This window comes from Epinephelus fuscoguttatus, linkage group LG19, assembly GCF_011397635.1.
Source record: "Epinephelus fuscoguttatus linkage group LG19, E.fuscoguttatus.final_Chr_v1".
In the NCBI taxonomy this organism is placed as follows: Eukaryota; Metazoa; Chordata; class Actinopteri; order Perciformes; family Serranidae; genus Epinephelus; species Epinephelus fuscoguttatus.
In genome coordinates this window covers 12,316,171-12,340,313 of record NC_064770.1, presented here as the reverse complement: position 1 = coordinate 12,340,313, position 24,143 = coordinate 12,316,171, and the positions used below count along the sequence as shown (strand labels likewise).

Genomic DNA, 24,143 nt, shown 5'->3' with positions numbered 1-24,143 from the left:
GCTTACTGTATGTCTGACTTTAGACCAATAATGGATCTATACATCAGAACCCTTACACAGCTCTAGCATACATACTGTCATGCAAGATGAGGAACACAAAAGGCGGCAAACAACAACAGCAGACATATATTTTCCATAAAACGATACTTACCTTGTCTGGGAACATAGTCAATCTTGATTTCTAGGGGGGTAAAATAAATATGAATCAGTCTTATTCAAATATGATTAGCTCATCAAATGCTTGATATTTTATTTTTGCGTGCTGCTCTCACCCAAGAAGTTGAGTTTTGCAGAGAGAGAAAATGCGTAGCCATCAGGGACAAAGGAGTAATCTCCAGCATCCGAAGGCTTCACGTCATCAATCGTCAGCTTGTGGGTCCTGGGGACATGTTACCAGATGTTACCAAGGAGACAACACTCGTTGTGACCCACAGTTATGCACAAGACGGTTACCCTAGCAACATACTCCATGAGGCAATATCACAGAGTGAGAAACATACTAAATGGCTTTCACCTTGTGTGACCGCTGTTGCCTTGGCATATCTCCTGCCATAGGCGGCTCTGATGGAGGGATTACTGAGAGAAACCCCAGACCCTAGGGGTGTGTGTGTGATGTGTGTGAGTGTGTGTGTTTAGAGGTTAGAGCTTTACAGATTGCAGCCTATCCAAAAAATGGGTCAAATAAGTAAGAAAACCCTTTGGTAATAGTTTGCCAAGACATGTAGCAGACAGTGCTTATTGTGATAGCTGTATGATTTTGTGTGTGTAACTGCACATAACGGTTCAGACAGAAAGCTCCTACTAACTGCTTTTTTTTTTGACATTCAGACGTAGATCCACAGCAGTCAGATATAATACCTTCCAATGTGCGTCATTTTGATGCGATCACTGGGCTGGACCTCCACGCCATCCTTGAACCATTTCCCCGTCACTTTTTCATCAGACACTTCACACTTGAACACAGCCTGTTCAGCAGCCTTCACTGTCAGGTCAGCTATGCTCTGCAGGACCTCCAGTTCTTTATCTGAAGCAAAGACAGCAACATAGATCAGTACAAATTGTAGTGTGCAGATATACTGTATGTTAACACAGACACACCATCCTAGGCTGGCAATGTGTAACGATAGGTTAGAAATGCATTGCAGTCATGTTATTACATTACAAAACTCATAAAGCTAGAGGAACGGTATTGTACTTACACAGATAACATTTTGAGTATGACATTCAAGTCAAAGTTTTAAACAGTTATTTCCTCTCTTTGAACAAAAAGGAATACTTTTACATTTTCAGAAATTTTCTCTCTTTTTTTCCACTGCATGGTTCGGCTCAGCTCGACTCTAATCACCTCACTTTTGGTACCAAATGTTTTTCTCAATTCCATTTTCCACTGCAGATAGAACCCCAGCAGTAGGTGCTTTTCCATCCACCTATTTATGTGCACATATTTAATATGCGCATAAAAAAACACAAGCGAAAAAACACAAAAATTAAAAAGAAAAAAGTTGAAAAACCGAAAGAAAAAAAAAGATTTTTGGCTGTTAGAAGCAGGCTGCCATTTTTAGTTGAGTTGATTAAAAAAAATGCAGTCGTGATTGACGGTAGCTTGGCTATTTAAAAATGCAGGTTTATGCCAGATGTCCTAGTGGTCGGCCATGTCTTACTCTAATTTCTAGTATCGGCTCAGCACCTCACACCAAGGAAAAGGTACCAGGCACTATCCACAACTTTTTTTCAGAAGAAAACCAAAAAAGAACAGTTCCAAGCAGGTCAAGTCAAGCTGTGCCAGTCCCATACAGTGGAAATGAGGTTTTAGATGAGATGATCGATACCACTCTCACGTCTGTACAGTAAATATGTGGCTTAGTTTAGCTTAGCACAAAGAGTGGAAATGATGAAACAGCCAGGATCTGTTCCAAGGTAACAAAATCCTCCTAGCAGCAATTTTAAAGCTCACTAATTAACATGTTACATCTATTGCGTTTAATTAGTACAAAAACTGAAGTGAAACACAACTCATGCTGGAATAATTTTTGGCCAGTAACTTTCTGGAGTTATCTAACTGTTCCCTCCTGCTTCCAGTCTTTGTGCGAAGCTAAGCTAAGCTAAGCTAAGCTAAGCTAAGATAACCTGCTCCTGGTTGTAGTTTAATATTTATTGCACATGAAGGTGGTCTTCTCACTAAAATCTTGGCAAGAGACTAAATTAGCGTTTTACCCAAAATGTTGAAATGTTCTTTTGAAATTACTTTATATTATAGCTAATATAACAAATTGAAAAAGGATAATTGTGTCTTAGCTACAGGTGGCTAGAGAAAGAAAAAAAAAGGTTTGGTTATTCCACTTTTAATTATGTTTGTGTGACTCCTGTGGATGTCAGCTATAACATCACACACTCTGGCACACAACAATAATGAGGTGTTCCTGCATCATCTCAGGGTGCACCTAATTCAGGCAGGCTGTTAAGCAGTCTAGGTTGCATTACTGTTCATACTGATCACCTGGTGCACTTTCACTCTCACTGTCCACTGAGGAGGAAGGACACACATTTTCTCACACTCTAATCAATTTTGGAGACCCGTCTGGCTTGCAAGTATGCAGCGACTGAGCCAGCCTGATGTCTGAGGGGTAAGACAGGACCCAACCATCAATTTTGGAGGTGTAAGAGAAAATTAGCATGACGAATAGTGTGATGAACTACTGATACAAGAGATTAATGAAGTAATATTAATTATGATATGAGTAATGGCTAATTTATTGCTTGCCATGCTTGTCAGGATGGAAAACATCAACATGTGCTGATGTGTAAATTTTCTTAAGTTTGTAATTGCACAGCCATGTCTGAAATACTTGTTAATAAACTTTATACACCAGCTGATCATGTTACTGCTCCTGCTGCTGGTAGACTGAACTGTAGATGTGTCAGAGCATTGTATTTAAATGACTTTATAAGAGAAAACGGTACCTTCAACCTCCAGCTCTGCCTTCGACTCTCCGCCATTGGTGAATGCGTAATACGTCCCAATATCCTCCAGAGTAGCTTCATTTATGATCAAAATGTGCCTCTTCCCATCCTTTTTAAACCTGTACTTTGAACCTGCCGTGTCTCTGTTCAGCTCGATTCCATCTTTCATCCTGAGGAAACAAACACACACGCACACATGCGTCAGTGACACTTTAACACACAGAAAAGGGAGGAAAAGCTGATTGACGTGTCTGCAATGTTCTATGTGGCTAGAGCCTTTAGGGATCACAAGGCTTTGACACATTTTTAAAACGGTGCAGATGGTTCATTTCCTCAGATATATTTTAGGATGTTAGGTGCTGCACTCACAGCAACTGCAGAATGAAAGAGTATTACAAGAAAAAGTTAAATGTCCGTCAGTGGCAGAAGACTGTAACACTCCAACATCAGTATTTAAACTGACTGTGTTTCCGCCTTTATAAAGACATAGTTGTAATCTGGGTATTTATGTGACCCCACAGATTATTAAACGATAATGCATTTCCTATTAAGTGATATACTGGCTCACCATTTGACGTTGGCTCCTTCCTCGGATACTTCCACCTCAAACTCCACTTTCTCGCCCACCACGGTGTGAACGTCATCCAGCAGCTTGGTGATGGTGATCGGAGGCTCTAAAGACAATCGTACAGCTTTGAGCAAAATGTTGAAAAAGCAGGGTGATGTTGAGTCATTAACGAACTGACTAAATCATCACAGTAATGCTGACCAGGAAGATGAGAGGAGGATAAAAGACGTGCGGTGGATGAACAGAGCTGGAAGGTATTAGGACTTGAGTAGAGTGAGCAAGTCTTTCTTTGAGAACAGGGCATGACTCAGCAACAAATATAATAACTAAATTCCGGCACACGCAAAGTCTTGATTTCTCACTAAAGTATATATATATGTATATATATATATATACATATATATACAGTGTTTGTTTTACATGTGTGAGGAGTTTTGTCTGACAAAAATGAAACATGGAATTCACTGAACATCAACATCATTGACAACATAAATGTGATTATTTTTATTACAACACTAGCTGTACTTCAGGTATTTTTGTTCTCCTCCCTCCTCTGGTAATGGCTGGTTGGTGGCATGTGTATTGGTGTTCTCATTAAGTAGAAAAGCCTAACACACAGAGCATATACGTGCCCTTTTTTAGCACAATACACTCCTGAAATCCTTCTCAGTGCCACCAACCACACCCGTCCTGTAGAGGTGGAAGGTACCTCAACTCTCCCGAGGTGGTGGGAGTCACATTGTGTAACCGCATGGTGTGATGCTTGATGCTCTGCTAGCCTCAGCTATTTGTCATCGTCAGCATCCAGCCCCCCTCCGGACGTCTCAATTCTCTTCAACCTCGGCCCGAGAGCCCAAAAACTCTCTGAACCACAGTCACAGTACCGCACAGATGTGTACAATGTGACTGCGGGCCTCGCAGAAGTTTGATGAAATGAGCTCCATATCTTCAGTGTGATTTGTGGTTGTTCCACCTAAAAACTTTTCTTCCAGGGATAAATAGAGGAGACATAACTAGAAAAAACCCCACCACAAAACAAATGATATAATTGTGCATACAGCCACCTCTCTGTTTTATTTTTTTATTTTTATTTCTGCAATTTATTCATTTATTTCTGACTATTTTTCATTGAGTCATTTTTACTTCTGTTCTGTTATCATGATCATCTCTATGTGTCTCCACGTGTAGAGGTATTTACCCATGTATTTTCACTTTTCCAGAAATGTGCATTGAAACTTAGACACTGAACTACTGATTACTGTATGTCCTAAAAATGACTATCTTCATAACTACTTGAAACTGATGAAAAGTCAATCAAATTAATTATTTATAGTGACAAAAATCAAGTAACTACAAGTGTACAAACCTCATTTTTACATTAATCTACATCTGATTGCAACCAGAGCTTCGTGAGTGTCGAATTTGGTGCCATTCACTTTATACCACAACACAACAAAAGCAAAAGCCTTTGCTTACATACTTTGTCATTTTTTAAGTGCTGTGCCTTCTAGTTTCACTAGTTGTCATCTGCTGAACTCCCCACTGTCTTCAACAATGTCAAGATGAATCAACAACAAAAGCCACTGATGCAGATGTTTGCAAACAGCAACGTGAATGATACTTTTATGGACACAAAGTGTTTGTGTCCATAAAACCCCCTGCACATTAACACAGATGCACACACTGTAGGTGGCATGGGAGCAGTGTCTGTGATGAAGAGCTTACCCTCTTGTATGGCCTCTGAAAATATAAAAGCAGTATGGGCAGCAGCGAGCACACAGAGTAAAGCATGGGATTAATATAGAAGCAGTAGACCCAATTACATCTATTAAAACCTCTCATATGCTCACAAAAAGGACTCAGAAGAGACCATTAAGATATAAGCGCCAGAGTTAGACTGATAATATAATATTATATTATATTATATAATTCTTGTCTTTTTAGATCCCAAAAACTCATAGTAGTACAATGTTGTTTAAGTGGAAAAAACATGCATTATGCAGAATGTTTAATTTCAGAAAAATAAGTATTATATTATTGGATTATAATTATTGCATTAACATGTTCAGCATTTAATGTTGCAGGTAAAGGTAGAGCTAATTGTAATTACTTTAAATACTGCTGAGTAGCCTAATATATAGACCCTTTCACTGCTAGTAAACAGAATTACCTTTGTTGGTGGGCGGAGGCAAAACAGGGGCAGACGTAAAACATCCAGGGCTCAGCCCAAACCGAGAGTCTAGGGCATGCTCCCCACACCCCCAGAAATGCCAGTCAGCCTTATAGCCAACTTTCCCTAGTGGCCACTCACAATACTGCAGCAAAAAACTCTCCTGCAGCCCAAAAATTCCTGATGTCATCACAATGTAAAGTCTATGAGCTGAGTGGGAACTTGAGGGAGGGTCTAACAGGAGAAACACTACTGCTCATATTCAGTGGGTGGCATACTGCTTGAGTAAACCCGGAAGCTAAAACATTTTTTGGTGTATGTGCCAGGTGAGCAACTCCACTGGCATGAAAAGGTGCCATTTTGCCATCATTATCTAGTTGTTATTAAAATCTATGATGTACCCCCTGGAAGATTTTTTCCCCATTTATGGCAGTTATATGCACTATTTTTTAAGCCAGTCAGATAATAGAGTAGCTAAAAATCTGTACATCATTTGGAAAAACATGATAGTTGCCAAGGGAAGAAAACATCCTGTAGCGCCAACAACCTATTTTGAATCTAACTGTTCTCCAACTGTCATCATCACTCTGAAACCACAGCACAACAAACATTGAGGATGACTAATTTTCACTGCTGCCACCTAAAATGAGGCAAAAATTGTCTGCTCTTACTATTTTAAAGTTACATAACACAGGTAGGGTAGGCATTTGGCATGAACATCGTTACTAACAGAAGAAGTAATAGAACTTTTGCAACATTGATTTGCTGGTCCAGTCAGAGAGACTGAGGGGAAACGACAAGAAATTGAAGGTATTTTAAAAACCGAAAAGATTCAGGGCTCCATGAGAAGAAGCTCCCACCCGCTCCGCCACTGAATCAAAGTGACCTTCAAATTCTCACATATCAATCAAATTCTAGCAAATATGACAGCACATTAATATGTACAGCACAACAACAGTGATACATGACAATAAACAAAACATGAGAATTTCACTCGACACGTACCCATTAAAAATGAGTGAGCCAACAACAGAGAGCTGCATGCTACTGTGAGGCATAAAAGCATTGAAATAAACAGAAGACAAACACAGACACAAGAAGGGAACAGAGCTGTCAAGCCTCTCAACGTTCAAATGACAGCATTTGCTAAACCGAGCAGAAAAAGCTCTCCCTGCTGAAAGAAGGATTCCTCCAAAGACAGTGACTCATATACCTTTGACAAAAACCTCCGTGAAGCACTTCTCCTCCCCGACCACGCACTCGTACGCTGCGTCATCAGACAGGTTGCACTTGTTGATAGTGAGTGTCCGCTTGTTGCCCACGCTCTCAAACACATACCTGGACACACAGGGATGATGGGGGAAGATTATATGATGAGGATAGAGAACAAACGAGGTGAGAGAGACACAGACACAGAGGAAGAGAGAGAGAATAATGAATACCTGCTTTGAGCAAATCTGGCCTCAGTCAAATGCAGAGGCCTGAAGACAACGGAGTGACTCACAGTCATAGACCGAGACATTCTTATACAGACCTTCAGCACAAGTATGCACTCCCACACACACACTCACTCTCACACACACACACACACACACACACACACACACATTTTGGTTGCTGTACCAACATGGTGACAGACATCAAAGGACTACAGTAATGCCACCGACTCATCATCACACGCATGGAAGGCAGTGATGGGAAATATTCCCATGGTTACAAGTGTTCACATCATCAGACAACTCATGGTGGAGACTGCCATTCACAGTCAGTTTAATTTCAGCAGCAGCAGATGAGGCATGTGAGGCAGTAAAACATATCGAGTGTATGATATAAAATTGTATTAAAGGAATAGTTCCCTGAAAAACAAGCTCACCTCCCTTGGCTCTCTATGGTCCCAGAGATATCAAAGGGCATTAAGTGGAGGGAGACTGCCCATTGTTCTGACAGCCCGAAATTCCAGAGCCCTGTTAGTCCAAAGCATGTCCCATTGGACTGAAAGCCCAATTCTCTGACAGTCCATTGTCCCAAAACAAAACCATTTGCTTCCAAGTCCCATTTCTTTGAAAATACAAACTCCCTGAGATTTGACAACCTAATGTTTGCACTGAATGTTAATGTGAACCACATATATGTTAACATTTGTCAACAATACTGTGGTGAATGTGTAGTTAGGTTTAGACACAAAACCACATGGTTATGGTTAGGAGAAGATCATATTTTGGATTAAAATGCCCACATTTGGTAGCATAGAAGTCGCAGGATTGCGGAGCAATGAGCATTTGTTTTTGGGATAACAGGCTGTATGAGAAAATAGCTTTCGGTCCACTGGGACATTTTTTGGACCTATGGGAATTCAAAATTTTGGGCCGCAGCATGGCACCAAGGAGAGCATTATCCAAGTGTTTTGTGACCATTTGTGGGCTCATGGAATTACGCTTGGGCGTGCATTTGCATGTGCACAACACAATCCTTCACAGGAGGATAGTCCACGCTCTTTGTTTAGCAATAGTTTAGCAAAAATAGTCGTGCATGCATTTCCTTGAGCTAACAAATGGATACAAGACACTTGGATTATCTGCACAGGAATTTTCAGGAAGTGTGTTCAATGTTTTACAACCGTTTTTTGCTACTGTTTTTATTTTTTGGCAAATCTGCTCTCCTAAGCCTCCAAGTTGGAGGTGAAGCTGAGGAGAGATGGCTAGTGAGCCCAACAATATTCACAACTCAAATTAAGTTTATAAAAAACAAAAAAATATATTTTGATCAGTGGACTGGGACTGAATAATACAGCTGCTTGGTATGAAGTCATCACTATTTTAATCTCTTTTGTTCACTATGCTGGTATATGTCAATGAAATATACTTTGGTGCTCATGGTTTCTTAAAACTTAAATCTGTTCTTATCTTATTAAACAAATTATTGCAAGGTTCCCAGAAAAAAGAAACAGAAAACAAAATTTAACAAACTTTCTATTGAGATAGCACATTATACAAATCTGCTTTTCTCCTTTCAGACATATATTTTAGTTTTTTACCTTGAGTGGTAAAATACTAGAGATAAACTGTGTACATTGCTTTTCAGATAAATTAGATACAACATAATTTTCCGTACCATATTCATAAGCAGTTTGGCTTTATATCTTTTTAAAAATGAAACAACGATGACCTGGATTGTATCAGGCTGCCTGTAAAACCCTAATCCCCATGGCTCCTACTCTGTAACCTAAAACATTTGATTCTCTTAGATCTCGATGGTCACGCAGCCTGGAAGGACCTCCTGGGAGGCTCCGCTCAGGGCAAAAAAAAAAAAAAAGTCACACAGTAACTGTCTTCATCAAAACAGGAAGAGGACTGCCTTATTTTCAATGAACAGCATTAGGCTCCTCAAAATGGCAGATGGTGGAGCCATTGAAAAAATACCACTTGCTGTAACAGCTGTAGCCTCTTCAATAAAACACCAAAAGAAGCCTTTGAAGGAGGAAGGGGAAAGAGCAAAGAGGAGAGCGAGAGACACTGAAGAGAGCTCAGTGGGCTAAAGAGGCTCAAAACTAACATTTCTATCTACTGCTAGTCAGAGAGTCAGCGTTTGTTCCCAAAGATTTTTAAATTAAAACAATTGTTGTGACTCATCTCAGTGGGTCTCCAGTCCAGTGTTATGGTGTAATAAGTTTTCAGAGCAGCCACTAAGCTGCACCTATATCCAAGTGTACTCATAAGCAGTGTTGGGTAAGGGTTACTTTAAAAGTAAAGTAACTCAATTACTTTAAAAGTACTTCCAACGTTACTTCCTGATACTTGTGAGTATTCTACATTTCTTATTGGGCAATGGACCACAGGGCGCTAAGCCTACATTTTTTTGTCTCCAAAATTAAAGTTATGGACCACTTGCCCTTCACTGAGATCCAATTCTCCCATCACAGCCGTCACTTTGACCAGTAGAAACACACAACGATCTGCTGCCGTAGACAACTGTATGACAACAACACCCCAGCATTTTTAATATTTCCTCTAGGGATGTTACCACACAGAGTAAAAGGGGGAATGATGGTGTGAAACAGGAGAGGCACTTTGTCAACCCGCTGAGTTAACGGGGTCCATGTCATTGGTTCGACATCCCATTAGTCTGACTGTCCGCGGTGCTGAACTGCTCTCGGCGGGCGTATGGTGCGCCGCAACCGGCTTGAGGCGGAGCAGGCTCACGGCTTATGTGTTTCTCACTTTCTTTTTCATTTTAACCCACACCATGATCTTTTCCTGACCCTAACCAAGTGGTTTTTGTGCCCAAACCTAACCAGACCTTAACCACAGGGCATCATGATGATTTCGGAACGGACTTCGGAACAATGAGTTTAATATGGTCGGAACAATGGGCAGTTCCCGAGTTAACGTTACTATCATTAGCATCAAGCTAGCAAACAATGGTACATCCTCACGGTTGGACATAAAGTAATAACATGAACAAATAGCGGCGGGGCTTTTACTCACCACAACTGCAGAGGCTCCCAGCTTCATTTGAAACAAACTACATTATAGACATTAATCCCTCTGTGTGTTTATATATTTACTTTTTATCCGCTCCGTTGTCTTTGTAAAGTTAACATATCGCATCGTCATTTCAAACTCAACACTTGTTTGAAATTAAAAGCCCCTTATAACCTCGGCTAGAGAATCCCTCCATTTTATAAATAGGCTTTTATTCTGAAACATTTGTCAGAACTTCTTGTGGAAGATACAGTAGCTTGACAGTTTACGTTTGGCGCTTCAAATGTAGCTCCTGCCATCTGCTGACGCTTTTAGGTGACTGCAGCAACATGTCGGCTGGCACATGAACAGACACAGTGACTCAAATAATAGTGAAAGTGATAAAAAAATAGGACAAGAATAATCCAATGACATCACACACGCCGTGAAAGACGACCGGGGATAATTGGTGAGTACCAGCGTGTAACGTTACCAGGCACAATGCAAGTCCTGTGTCTGAAATATGTCTGTCAGCGAGTCCTACTCCACCTATTTAGACGCCACCGCAGACAACGGCAGCATTTCTCTGACCACATAGCGAGCCACAAGCTCCGTGGCTTCTTTCAGACTGATAGGTTTAACGTTATCTCTGTTATTAGAACCAAACGACAGCCGTTGCTGTTTTGGAGCTGAAGGACCAGAGTTCTAAAAGTAACGGAAGTAACAGATGTCTTGTTAGAAAATGTACTTAAGTATTTGATTACTCAAACAGCAAACTAACGCGTTAGGTTACTCGTTACTGCAAAAAAGTAATCAAAGTACTCTAACGCGTTATACCCAACTCTGCTCATAGGCCACTTAATATGCCAGTTACTCCAACCATTTACAAGTTGCTCTTAAAGGTATACAGTGCATGAATTGTTGGCCACTGTTCGCCAACAGTAGCCTATTGCCAGCGAAGGTGAAAGCCAACGCCAGATTCATTCTTGTTCACTATATTTGTGTTTTTCTACACTGTGTGCATAATTTTTGTAGCTTCCTCTTGGATGCATGCTGCGTATGGTCTTGTACCTGGTCGCTACCTTTTTATAGAATCCTGACCTTACTTGCGTGCTTTGCTCAGCAACATCGTGAACATAGTAAACAAGAACAAAATAAGAAAATCCAAGCAGAGGGCAGAGTCTCTGCAGAGAAATACACCACCACACACTTGTAATGGGTCATAAGTAATGATAGAGAGGGATTACTTTTGTGTGAGTCTACACTTTGTTTTTTAGGGAAATCCTGTATAGTATACTTTTAATACTATTTGGATATTTCCTCTAAGGGTTGGTGGAAACCAACAACAGATCTCAAAGGAGAGTTAAAGGGAAATTTCAGTTTTATTTCAACCCGTCTCCTATCGTCCTAAATTTGTTTCAAGTGACTAGTGACATAGAAATAATAGTTAGCATGTTAGCCGTTAGCCTAGATACAGCCGGGGTGCATAATAGCATCAGACCTGTTAAAATGTAAGTGAGCGGGCATACCTTGTGCAAAGTTAGTCCACTAAACAAGCTTTTTTTCCACAAAGACCGCCTCATATCATTAGGATAAATGTCAGAGAACATACAGAAAACGACATGTAAATGTGTTGTCTTACCTTACCGGTGTGCTGCCATGTTTGTTTATAGCACGGCCGAAATATTGCGAGATCAAGCAGCGATCTCGTAGCGTGCCTGAACAAGCAGCAACAGCTGGAAGGCAGAACTGGACAGTAGCCTGAAAAGTTCATTCATTTATTTTATGAAAGATCAAAGAGTTTGATGGCCGCCCTTATTTATTTGAGCCAGAATACACTGACGAAGAGCTTTGTGAAATCGAAGAACGGAGGAGGAGAGAGAGAGAGGCGCAACAGGTAGAGGACGAGAGGGGAGGAATGGCTGCTGCAAGGCTGAGTAGCTCTGGAGATTGGTGGTGTACCTGTGAATGCTGTGCTCCAGTGCCCACAGAAGAAGAATGCCTCTGTTGCAAGGAATGGGACCGGTTGCAGCCTTATTTTCAAGGTCTGGATGTGACCGAGGACAAGACACCTCTACCTGGAGTAGTATCCAGCTGGGCTTTATCTAGAGCTGGCGAGATATATTTCGGCCACGCTTTGGAAAGCAGAGCTAGATGGTGAACAAACATGGCAGCACACCGGTAAGGTAAGACAACACATTTACATGTCCTTTTCTATATGTTCTCTGACATTTATCCTAATGATATGAGGCGGTCTTTGTGGAAAAAAAGCTTGTTTAGTGGACTAACTTCGCACTTGAAGGTATACCCGTTCACTTACGTTTTAACAGGTCTGACGCTACTATGCGCCCCGGCTGTATCTATGCTAACGGCTAACATGCTAACTATTATTTCTATGTCACTAGTCACTTCAAACAAATTTAGGACGATAGGAGATGGGTTGAAATAAACCGAAATTTCCCTTTAATATTGGACTTCAGGTGGGCTATATAGAAAGAGATGTAGCCACCATAATGTCACCCATTGGTTTGTGGACTCCCATTTTGAATTCTCAAGCTTGGCATTTTGGACTTGGCCATCTTGGATTTTTGGAGCTGGAAGTGATCATATTTGAACAAGAGGGTGGAGCTGTGGAGGAGCGAGGGATCTGACTTGGACCCTACAATACCAGAGTAGTGACACACATTGGTCAAGCAGAAAGTTGGTCACGTGCCCTCTAGTAGCGGGATAGCGCTTTGCATATCTAACCAAGAACTGACTGAACTTCAGTATTTCTGCATTGCTGCCGACCAGGAATTCTTGTGCGTTTCCAAAGTCAAGCAAACCTAAAAGCATAATCTACCATAATCTACCGTAATATAATATATATATATATATATGTAATAGCAGCGTAATATGACCCGTTTACAAGTAAAAAAACAAACAGTTGTCTACCATAATGTTACTCTCTAGATTTTGAAATAAACAAATTATAAGCATGACTTAATATGACCAAGACACCTAAAAGTAAAAACAAGGCAGTTTTCATCAACTTACAAGCAAGTCCGCGTCAGACATACTGTAAGTGAATGGGTTTTCTGGTCGGAAAGGTAATGCCCTCCTGCCCCACTAGAGGGCGCGTGAGGCTTAACTTCAACATACCACAAGAGTCAGTGGAAGTGTCCTCACTCTGGTATTGTTGGGTCCTAGGTCTGACTGAGAAGCCAAGAACATTGTCTGCAAATAGGCTGTCACTTGTGTGTATCTTTAACTATTAATAAAATGCAAACAGATGAGTTATATAAAAATTCCTACCCCGCACAGTTGTCATGAATGTTGAAATTAGCTATAGAGACCAAAACTTTTTTTTGTACCAGGCTGCAATCATGTTTATTTTTCCTGTAAAACTGGGCAATTTAACATTGGAGTCTATGGTGATTGACTGTTTTGAGCCAGCCTCAAGTGGCCATTTGAGGAACTGCAGTTTTTTTTTCACACTTGTGCGTTGGCTTCTTTTTTTCTGGAGGTTGCCGCTTGCCGTAAACATGACTCCTAATAACTGCTAATGTAGCTTCATGTCCAGATATGTATATTGGCAGCTGTTCGCTAACATGTTCACCATAACAACTTAAGGTTGTGTTTCCCCCGAGGTGACAAAACATCAGTTAACTTAAGTTAGGGTTGACACTGAGGCTTACAGAGAGGTTAGTTTGAGAGCATGTTATTTGATTAATAGGACTCTCAGTGCATCGCCTTCAGTTATGCAGGTGTCTACCTGCTTAATATATCTCAGCTTCATCCAGTCTCCCTGCTCCGTGCCTATATTTGTTTTTTCTGGCTGCAGTAACGACCAAGGTGGCAGTGAGTGGTAAACCTATATCAGTCATGAACATGCACTTTTTGCATGGCTTCATTGAGCAGCTAGGACCTGCCAGGGCCCGATGACTGTCAAGGTCATCAGATTTAGAATGGTGCAGTTTAACTGTTCACAACTTTTTACAACAACAGCTACTTTGTTTAAACTGCAGTAGCATCCAGTTGCAATGAGGCATACATTACTAGTATACTCCCTCAACATCACACTTACACCAACACATTTACTGCTCAGTGCACCACGTAAGTGGTGGTAACTTGCTCACTTGGCTGATGGTTTGATTTCCTGTCCATTTTTGAGCCACTTGACTTGAGCGTTGGGGTCAGCCACCTCCACTGTGAGCTGGATCCTCTTGCCCTTGTCCACTGAGTAGGCTGAGTCAAGCTTCCTCAGGAAAGCTGAGTGGAAAGTATCCAGTTAGTATAGTTCAACCACTGCTTTAATAGCCAAATAATCCATAAGTGCCAACCAACAGCAAGCATATGCTAATACACGTTCCACCTGTTGTCCCTGCAATATAACTCCCCCCCAAAGGCCTTTAAATGCTGCTGGTATTTACAGCCCACTGCATTAAAGAGCTCTGGTTTCCTGCCTGCCGCCTCACTCCTTGTGCACAGTCTTCTTTTGCCTCATAACACCTCTCCTGTCTCTTTCCTTGCTTCTCACCATCACTCTTCTTGGGCTCCACCTTCTTCATCTTCTTCAACCTCTTCAGCATGCCCCTCAGGTCTGTGATGCCATACTCGAAGGCAATCTTCTCATAGTCACAGGGCTTGGCATTCTTTAAGATTTCCCATACATCCACTTCTTCTACTACAGTCTCCTTTTGTTTCCTCTCCCTTGAAATGTGTGATTGAGATAAGACCAGAGAGACAACCAAATTTAAGAGATTCAAATTTAGGTTCTTACTGTATCAAGCATGTCTGTGGGTGATGTAGATGATCTTACCTTTTCTTGAGCAGGGCACTGAAGTCGAGATCACCAGCATCCTCATCTGCATCTCCACTGGAGTTAAAAGAAAAGAGGTTCAGGGGGAATAATGTTGTTATGTTTCTAAATCTGTGCAACACTGGTGAAAAAAACAGCATTAGAAAATGTAGCTTCATAATAAAACATCCCCTTTTATTCCACATTACACAGAGCTATAAATACACGGCGAAATTACAAGACAATTATAAACCCAACAAAGACAACATGAGTGAATACAAAAGCACACAGCGGAGTTCTAATGAATTAGTGGCTGTAGTTAAAGCTTACCCTTTTTTTTTCATCCTGTGTTCGATGCAAAAATAGGATGAGTGAGAACACAGAGTGGAGCGTTTGATGAGGACTACAAGCTACCATCATGCCCTAAATTCAAGTGACAGACAGAAATGACAACAGACAAGCACATGTAAGCTGCAGACGTGACAAAAATGAGCAAGAAGCAAAATACATACTTTTCAAACACAAATATTGTATACTGTAAATCAGAGGTGGGACCAAGTGAGTCTCAAGTCTTTACACTCAGGTTCCAAGTCAAGACTTACAAGTCCCAAGTCAAGTCCAAAGTTCTAAAACTAGAGTTTCTAGTCCTAAGCAAGTCATAATACACTCTTCACCAAAAGTAATGGCACTTTAATAACAGAGTAATAAAAGTAAATTTACCAAAATTTTTAAAACTTGTGTTTACTTGTTAAAACTAGTTTGCTAAAAGTAAATACTTAGCTGTAAAGCTGAGAGCCTTAACTTACCGCTCTTTGTGCACCTTCAAATGTCAAAGTCATTGTGTCTGTGCATGTAATTTTCAATCTGCATGTTTTTCATACAGCAACTTGTTTTTTGTTGGCCACCGCATAGTTTTTGTAGGCTAACGAAATTGTCTTTAGTGTCATTTTTTCCAACTGGCGCTCAGTAACAAGTTAGTTAGTTAACATTAGCTCTTCATGGTTCTTGCTGGTAATGAATAGAGTTAAGGTAATCTGATTCAGGAAATGAAGGGAAATTATTGATTTGTGACACTCTTTTTGAATAACAATCTTTGGGCTTGGGGGGAGGTATCAAGTATTTTTAAATCAAAAGGCTCAGATCCAAGTGAATTCATGAGTCACTAAGTCATGTGATTCGAGTCCACACCTCTGCTATATATTACAGAAGTACAAGTGAATAATCTGATTGTGCAAGTTCCGGAGCATGGCTGAGGTGTTGTTAGCCCAGATGTGGCTAAAGGTGATCTTAGGTTGAAGTCTGAGATTAATTCATCAGGACACACTCAAGATTCAAATCAAAAAAGGCTATTTCATGCAGATTTATATGTTAAGGACTTCACAAGGGGGGGAAATATGGCCATGTTTCACCACATAAACCCTTTATTACCCCTAACATGCACATTTCACAAGTGATGAGAAAAATTCACATGGTCTCGAGTCATCAGTCACCCTCTTGTGCTCAACAAGGTGACAAGTGTTGTGTGTGGCACACGCCAATAAATGTCTACAGGCTCGAGTGCTTGTTGTTTTCCACTGTGAACAGTTTTGGCAGCTCCTTTACAGCGTAGAGTGTGTTTCCCTGCCATTGTTGAGGCTCATTGAACCCCTTGGAGAGCAAGATAAATGCCAATAAATTCAAAGCCATTCCGAGTGATCATGTTCGTCCTATGGATGAACGGTTCATCCAAGGATAACATCCATCCATGTTGTCCTTGCCGTCCTGTAAGCAAGTCAGTTCTCCCAGGGTGATAATGACCCCGTTCCCAGGGCACACGTGAACATCAAATGGTCGAGTGAGCATAAAAACGATGTTGATGGTGTGCCACGGCCAGATTTGAACCTACTTGAGCATTTTTGAGAGATCCCTGAGTACTCAACAGATGAAACCATCAGACACCAAATGATGGAAGAAGGGTGCTGCAGGATGTTTTTGCACTTGGTTTGTTAAAGTCTTTTTTTAGAATTTCATTGATGTAAAAAACAGATTTTCCAATGCTGTTAGTGGTATACGATATTGGACTAGAGTTCACATAAAAATGGGGACCAGGGGAATACTATAATGAGCTCTCTTACATGGTGCGAGCATGTGCATAGAGAGCAAAACATGAAATGCTCATCTCTCATATTAGTCTATGTTATTGTAGTGTGAAAAATTGAGCTTTTTCCAAGCTGCTGCAGCAGGAGCTTGACGCTCACACAGAAAACAAAAACTGAAGTGAAAACCTTGTTTTTCTCAGAGTGTCAGTGACACAAACTGATACTGATGCACAATGATAGACAAACACGCCATGATTCAGAAGAATGTCCATGTGTGTTATATATAGTTTCACTCATTAGCATGGAGCATTTGCAGCTATGATTTGCTCTGATAGTGTTAATTTTTCAGACAGTTTTGGTGAGTTTTATTTTCATTCTGTCAAGTTTAGATGAAGCATGTTTGACAATGATTAACATGGCAATTAAGCAAACGTTAGTCTTAGTTTGGTGGAAGAGAGAAACTTGAATTCAGAAGATTGTATTTTTCTGTTTAATAATTATTAAGGGGTGCAGGAATATTTCTGTTCAGCCTGCATACCCTCCGTCCAAAGCTGTGATCAACTTGTCTGATGACAGGACACTCCACTGCTCATTTAGTCATTATTGCAAAACCTCACCTAAGGGAGCTCCTGACTTAACGCAAGTTGGTTTGTTTATATGGAAATTAGCCCACTACAACCAGGAAGTCTGCCAGGCTGCCAATTTTGGGGGTGGCCAAACAGTGGAATTACAGTTTCCAAATCTGACATGTGATGCCATTGGGCCCAAAAAGACTTTTTCCCAAAGACTCATATTGTAAAAGAGATGTGTGTAAGTTTTGTTAAGCATTACAGCCCCTGCAAAATGACTCCTTTGACTATCAGAATTTGATCTATTCAGTACAATAACATTTGTACACATCATATTATCCCCATTTACGTCAGCAGAGCTTTAACCCAGAAGTAGCACAGAAGTCTCTAGTGCGCTTGCTCTATGGGCCAAAGAATGTGGAAGCAGTGCCGATCATCCAGGTAATTTTATACACAGCAGTTGAATGTTTTTGGCTTCATGCTCCACTGAGCAATTTTTATAGAAATAAATGGCGTCCCATCTCCAACGCCCTAACCAGGTCTCTTTATACTGATTACACCGGTTGCAATGACAACGGTACACATAAAGAAAAGGCCGCTGCTCTTACTGCTGCTATGATGATTTGAATAAGAATGCCTGTTCTATTCTTCATCTATTTCCATGATCATGATCATGGTGCACACTAAAACAAACTTACGTGTAATTTAGTGACAAATGAATTTGATTGATTTGCAATTTGGGGTTGTTTTAGCTACATTTAGACCACCACATGATCACTACTGGATGTTTTCTTTACTTTGGAATTCATCTGTGTGTAGCATTGTCATGACATACAGTATAAATCCTGTAAGTTTGCTGACATGCTTGTATGCCTCAAGAGTAAATATACTGTGGCATAATATGCAAGCAAGAAACACTGTTCCATACACACTGTAAGTGACTCTCACAGACTGCAGTGCAAGTGTACAGTGTGTATTCCACAGAATATTTTCCGTGTCCCTTTGAAGGCTTTTCAGCTGGCCATCCAGTCAGCGAAGTGACAACATGAAGAAGAGAAAATAGCCTGATATGCCTGGGGCATACGATGGGTAGCTTGGGCTATTTCAGACATGAAACGCACATTAAAAGATCCTCCAGAGACATGAAGGGTGAACAGGAGTGAATATCCAAAAGAGTCCAGTGGAGTCAGACCACATGTATTTGCTACTGTAATACATGTGAAGAGAAACACACAGATGAGTGTCCCATAGGAGACAGGATTCTCCATACTTACCTTTTGGAGGTTGAGCTGAATGACCTTGGCATGACAAGGTGTTTAACACGCTCATCCATTACCTCTCCAGCAACATATTTGAGTTTTAACCAACTTTTCACTTTTCATTTATCACACCAACCTCCACCCTCGCCCTCTCCTCTCCTTTATATCAGCATTCTGCAAATAAGCACGCTGACATGCTGTCTAAACCACAATATGATGCTGCCTTTTCTCCCATTGCGTCTCTCATCTTACCTGTGCCATTTTGCTCACGCTCTAACGTGAGGGAGGGAAATTATATTTTTAAACACAGGTTACAAATATGGGAACTTGAGGTGTCTGCACGAAGGTGTCAGCTGATTCATGATCACACAGGATGTATACAGTATACAGGCTGAGAACAGCTGAAATTATAAAAACTCATTAAAAAGCTACACAGTCATGGGATACACACATAGATACACTCCACACAAGCAGCAGCAGAGACAAAAATAGACACTGAGGGGAAAACGATACATTTAAAAAAAGGAAAAGTCCCTTCAGACACTGTCACCTGAGACGTGTGACGAAATACATAAGATGCTTAACCATAAGGGACTCCAGGTGAAGCAAAACACCAAGGCAGCAGATGCATTGAGATGTGACAGAAAGACAGAGAAAGCAGACAAACTGACTTGTACAAAGTCGGCTACAACTGAGGGATAGACAGACACACAGGCAGAGACACTCGTTGAGACTGACAGATGCCCAGAGGCAGCGATCTACAGAGGAGCATATGGGAGACAGTGTGACGGGTGACATGTTGAGTAGACCCTCGCCGACACTGACACTCACGATCGCTTAAACGCCTCCAAGATGTTGTCCTGCTGCTCCTCTTGTACAGCTGAAAGCAGACAGAAGGAGAAAACTGGTGAGAGCCTGGCTAGGTTAATTCATTACACAGCAGGCATGAGCAGCAAAGGAATAATGGACTGATGACCTCGCTAGGCCACTAAATGATAGGACCTAATGTGTATCGCACTCACTGAGTTATTGGCTGACAAAGCCAGTTACATAGTAATGGTGGACACGCTGAATGGAAGATGACAATAATGAGATTGTGTGTCTCCAGACCTACCCTGCACAGAGACATCGAATGTGCAGCTGTCGCACTTGTCTTTGGAGGTGACCTCGCAGCGGTAGCCACCTGCGTCTGCATCCACTACTTTGATGATGCTCATCTCGTAAGTGTAGATCTGACAGGGAGAGAGAGGGGGATGATGTGCTGGAGAACACATGCAATTAAATGAACACACACACACACACACACACACACACACACACATATGCACAGATATGCAGTGCATGCTTAGAAACATGTACTCAGAGTATACAGAGCACACAGTTTGACCGATATCAGTTTGCTGATAAAGCCACTGGGCAGATATCGCCTTTTATTAGTCGGCTGCTCAATGCAGCTTTTTAGATTACACACTCATCATTCCCTCCAGCTTGTAAAAGTTCTCTTTTGCAATTCAGCATTATTCAAATATTTACAGTTTATTTTGGCATTTTGTTGAATACTAGTTGTGCGTATATTTTGTGCATAACTTGCACAACAGGTGCATCTGCGTCCCAGAAGTGGAGAGAATCAACTGAATGAGGAAGTTGTGATGTAAAATAAAATATAGTAATAGCATGCAAATACATTCCTGCAGTCCCAGAGATTCATTTAAAAAGTTAAAAGGAACTGTGAGACACGTACAAACAATGGCTGGGAAGGATCTTCTTTTGGTGTAGTTTTAAGATTTCAATGTTGAAGCTGCAGCTATGACAAATAAAACATCTACTGGGAGATGGTAGAGCACTTACCTGATCATTCAGAAAATGCTTTTATAGTTGTATATATTTATATATAAGCAAATATAAAAATATACACATACTACTTTGTAAGACTGAGAGTTAATTGCCATACTTACCATAGGCTGTATATAATTACGGATGACATGTCTCAACTTCCTCCCACTCTACAAAAATGGAGCCAATATATCCCAAATACAGGCACTGCCATCTTGCATTGATGACGTTGTTTGGAGCCAGAGACTGCACAGTGGCAATCGGGGAGTGGAGCCACAGTATTAAGGTCCCTCCCATACGCCCACCAGACTCAAACACGAGTCAATCACAGCTGTCAGTCGTGATGTCAACCCCCTTTTTTATAGCATTGAAAAGCTAATAATAAAAATAATACACCTCAGTGTGATAACAACTACTTACTGTACAAATACAGAGACCATTTTGGGAAAAACGTATTTGACGAATACTTTGAGTTCTTAGTTTGACCCATAGACTATAGTATAGCATCTGCACTTAATCCCACTGTACAAAAATGAAGCCAAAATATGATTGCAGGTGTCTGTCAAGTTAAACTTTTGATCAGATGACGGTGCTTGACAAAAAGTCACCAAAGCCAGTAGTCTTCAACCTCTGGGGACCATGAATATCTCTACAAAACTCTACAAAACTTTTTGAGATATTAGTCTGTACCAAAGAAGTTGACCAGTCAACAAATTTGACCAGTCAACACCCTTTGAGCCATACTGTTAGCATGGCTAATAATTTCTTTAATAATCAGTGTACAGAGGTTACATGGTGCATACACACCTTGGTGTTCCTGTCATAGACCTCTTTGAACTGCAGGTGCTTCCCAGCCTTGCTGCCCAGGTCCAGCCACTTCCCCTTCAGCCATTTCATAGTCGGCTTCCTCGTCAGGTTTGAGGAGTCAACTTTAGCCACGAACGTGATGTCCTTGCCTGCCAGGAGCAAGAATGAGACACAGTAATTAATTCAGATAGATTAGCTGTCTGTACTCCAACAGGAATTTGGCACTAAGTGGGCCACTCCTTTCATTCTGAATATAATTCATGATTTTTACGGCGGATCATCTTGCCAGACCTTTTGTTGCTGTGACACTCTCTGGCTTCTGCACGAAAATGCCGCTCAGCTCGGACATCTGAGGATCCTCCCCTGGTACATGCTCTGTTATGGGTGGTGAAAAGAAGAATCACAGAGGACAAATTAAAGTTGGAAATCACGATCCGGGCACCACTCAGATAAAGACACGACAAACAGATTGCAGACCACAACAGGAGACAAGTCGACCAAGCAAACCACCAAATCAGCAGTCTTCTTAATTGTGGTGCTTTTACAGTGGAACGCCTGTTTACTGATCATCTGGGAGAAATATAATTTGATGATAAGAAGTCTCAAACCACTAAATTCCACCCGCTGAGCACGGTACGGTTGTTTAGCACTAAAACTGAGCAACAGTCTTTCCGTAAGGCAAAAACTGTTGAGCGAGAAATGCCTTTGCTGTTACACTGCATAAACCATTTGGGACCCTCTGATAAATGACAGGCGACCAAGGAGCCCCCTGGAACAGACTGGCCCCAGGGAATAGAGAAACTCCTCAGATCACCTCTGAAGAAACCACATTAGGGTTGACTCTCTGCAATCTTCTGCCACCCTGACAGAACATAAGCTGAGGCTGTACGCTCTTATCTTGGCGATAAAAAACGAGCTGCTCTTTTATCCGTTCGCTTGTTTCTTTTGCAAGTAAATTGATGTAACCTCTGTAAGGTGTTTGCTTGTCAGTTGATACGCTTTACAGAGAGGCTAACGTATTAATTTCTCTTACCATCAGGAGGCAACTCTGCATCAGAGGGGGAGAAAAGAAGGAGAGAGCGGGGAACACGTCAGTCTGTACAGTATCTGTACTGTGCTGTTCAACACAAGCGTTAATTGGCCCAATGATAATCTTGACTTCAGGTGAGGAACACTCACACGCTAAATCGACGTGCTCTCACACTCCAAAAAACACATCTTTCCTTCCCTGACTCTAATTAACAAATCCTATTTTTCTTTTACAGAAAAACACACACCTGTTAATGAGTTATGTCTTCAACAATCAAGTTGCAAAGTCACTTTAATTGTGCTGAAGTCAGGAGTTTAACTGTAAATAATCTGCATAAACTCTGGTTTCTCTCAATTTCTGAGTTAGACATAGTGTAAGTGTTACAGGAAAAGGTTTACAGACAAGCAGCAGGTGAAGATAACATCGGACCACCAATCAAGTAGAGTGAGTAGGGTCCTGGGTGGACATCCATTGGACGAGAGCAGTCGCTGAGAGAATGGATCCAGGGTCACGTGTCAACTAAGGTCATGCGCCTCCATAAATTCAGAGAGCCACACCGTCAGCACCTCTTCCTCTCTCTCTCTCTCTCTCTCTCTCTCTCCCTCCCTGCTTTTATGGGCTCGGTTAATTTGATCTTTTAATCAAAAGTGCCCCTGAGGACAGATCCAAGTTCAGATGTTCAGGATGATTTAAAAGGTTTCAGTTAGAATGCTAAGTGGGTGAAGCTGATCCTGGAATGGCACCCAGGGGACACATTTGAATGTTTACACTCATACACTGTTACACTGGACAGTTGCTGTGTTTGGGATGAGGGTTGCATAGTGAAATTAACTCCGGACACTGTCCTAGGGTTCTGGGAATGGACTTTGATTTTGGACAAAAGCCTGCAGGGACTTAGTGACTGAAAAACAAAAGCCTGCAGCTTCATAGTTTGGTAATGAAGACAGTTTGTAACAACCCACATGACAGTATTTAGTAACGCTACATTTTGTGGGCACGAAATGTTCTCCTAACTAATTCCTTGAAACTTTCCTGGGAAGAACAATGTAATTTGGTACTAATTTTAGGGAAAATGGAGACAAAGTTTGGGGATTAGTATGAATGTGTGACTGCCCTACAGTCTACATTAAGAGGAGGTTGGGGCGGATAGGGTCAACAAAATGGCTGACTTTAAAGGAATACTTCACCCACAAAATTATGAAAATTTATAAATTTATATATCAATTACTCACCCCGTGTGTAGAATTTATGAAGAGACAAATTGGAGTTATAGGGGTCTATGTTTAACAACAAGACAACAATAACAACTATAACAAAGCATCCATTTATAAACTTTTGCACAACTTATGCAGTATAATCCTGGATAGTCTCATTTATCCAGTCAGTACTTCCTAAACGTGAATTTTTGATCAAACCTCACTTCAGTCAGGACCTGTTTAGTCAAAGAAAACTTTATTTCTATTTGCAGTATTATATTTGATGGCATGGCTCTGTTCTGGGGCCTCTCTGCCTTTCCTAAGCCTATGTAGAAAGCTCTTCCATGCACCCACATGGAAAGCCTAAGGTGAAGAGAGCACTCCTCTCCACCCTTCTGTATGCCAATGTGGAAAGCCTTAAGGCGGAGAGAG

At 41.1% G+C, this 24,143-nt stretch overlaps 1 protein-coding gene across 1 annotated transcript in view; it reads right to left on the bottom strand.

Moving 5' to 3' along the window:
• mybpc2a (myosin binding protein Ca) overlaps positions 1-22,932 on the bottom strand; it is a 41,339-nt gene extending 18,407 nt beyond the window's left edge. The window contains exons 1-15 of the mRNA XM_049562301.1: positions 22,918-22,932; positions 22,519-22,533; positions 21,777-21,860; positions 21,486-21,634; positions 19,960-20,077; positions 19,677-19,725; positions 14,961-15,017; positions 14,679-14,851; positions 14,278-14,410; positions 6,913-7,037; positions 3,530-3,635; positions 2,962-3,131; positions 859-1,024; positions 273-379; positions 152-181 (exon numbers count right to left, since the gene is read on the bottom strand). Coding sequence (XP_049418258.1) covers positions 152-181; positions 273-379; positions 859-1,024; positions 2,962-3,131; positions 3,530-3,635; positions 6,913-7,037; positions 14,278-14,410; positions 14,679-14,851; positions 14,961-15,017; positions 19,677-19,725; positions 19,960-20,077; positions 21,486-21,634; positions 21,777-21,834 — 1,441 coding nt within the window. The 5' untranslated portion in view covers positions 21,835-21,860; positions 22,519-22,533; positions 22,918-22,932. The remainder of the gene's footprint in view (positions 1-151; positions 182-272; positions 380-858; positions 1,025-2,961; positions 3,132-3,529; positions 3,636-6,912; positions 7,038-14,277; positions 14,411-14,678; positions 14,852-14,960; positions 15,018-19,676; positions 19,726-19,959; positions 20,078-21,485; positions 21,635-21,776; positions 21,861-22,518; positions 22,534-22,917) is intronic.
• Positions 22,933-24,143: the final 1,211 nt, after the last annotated feature.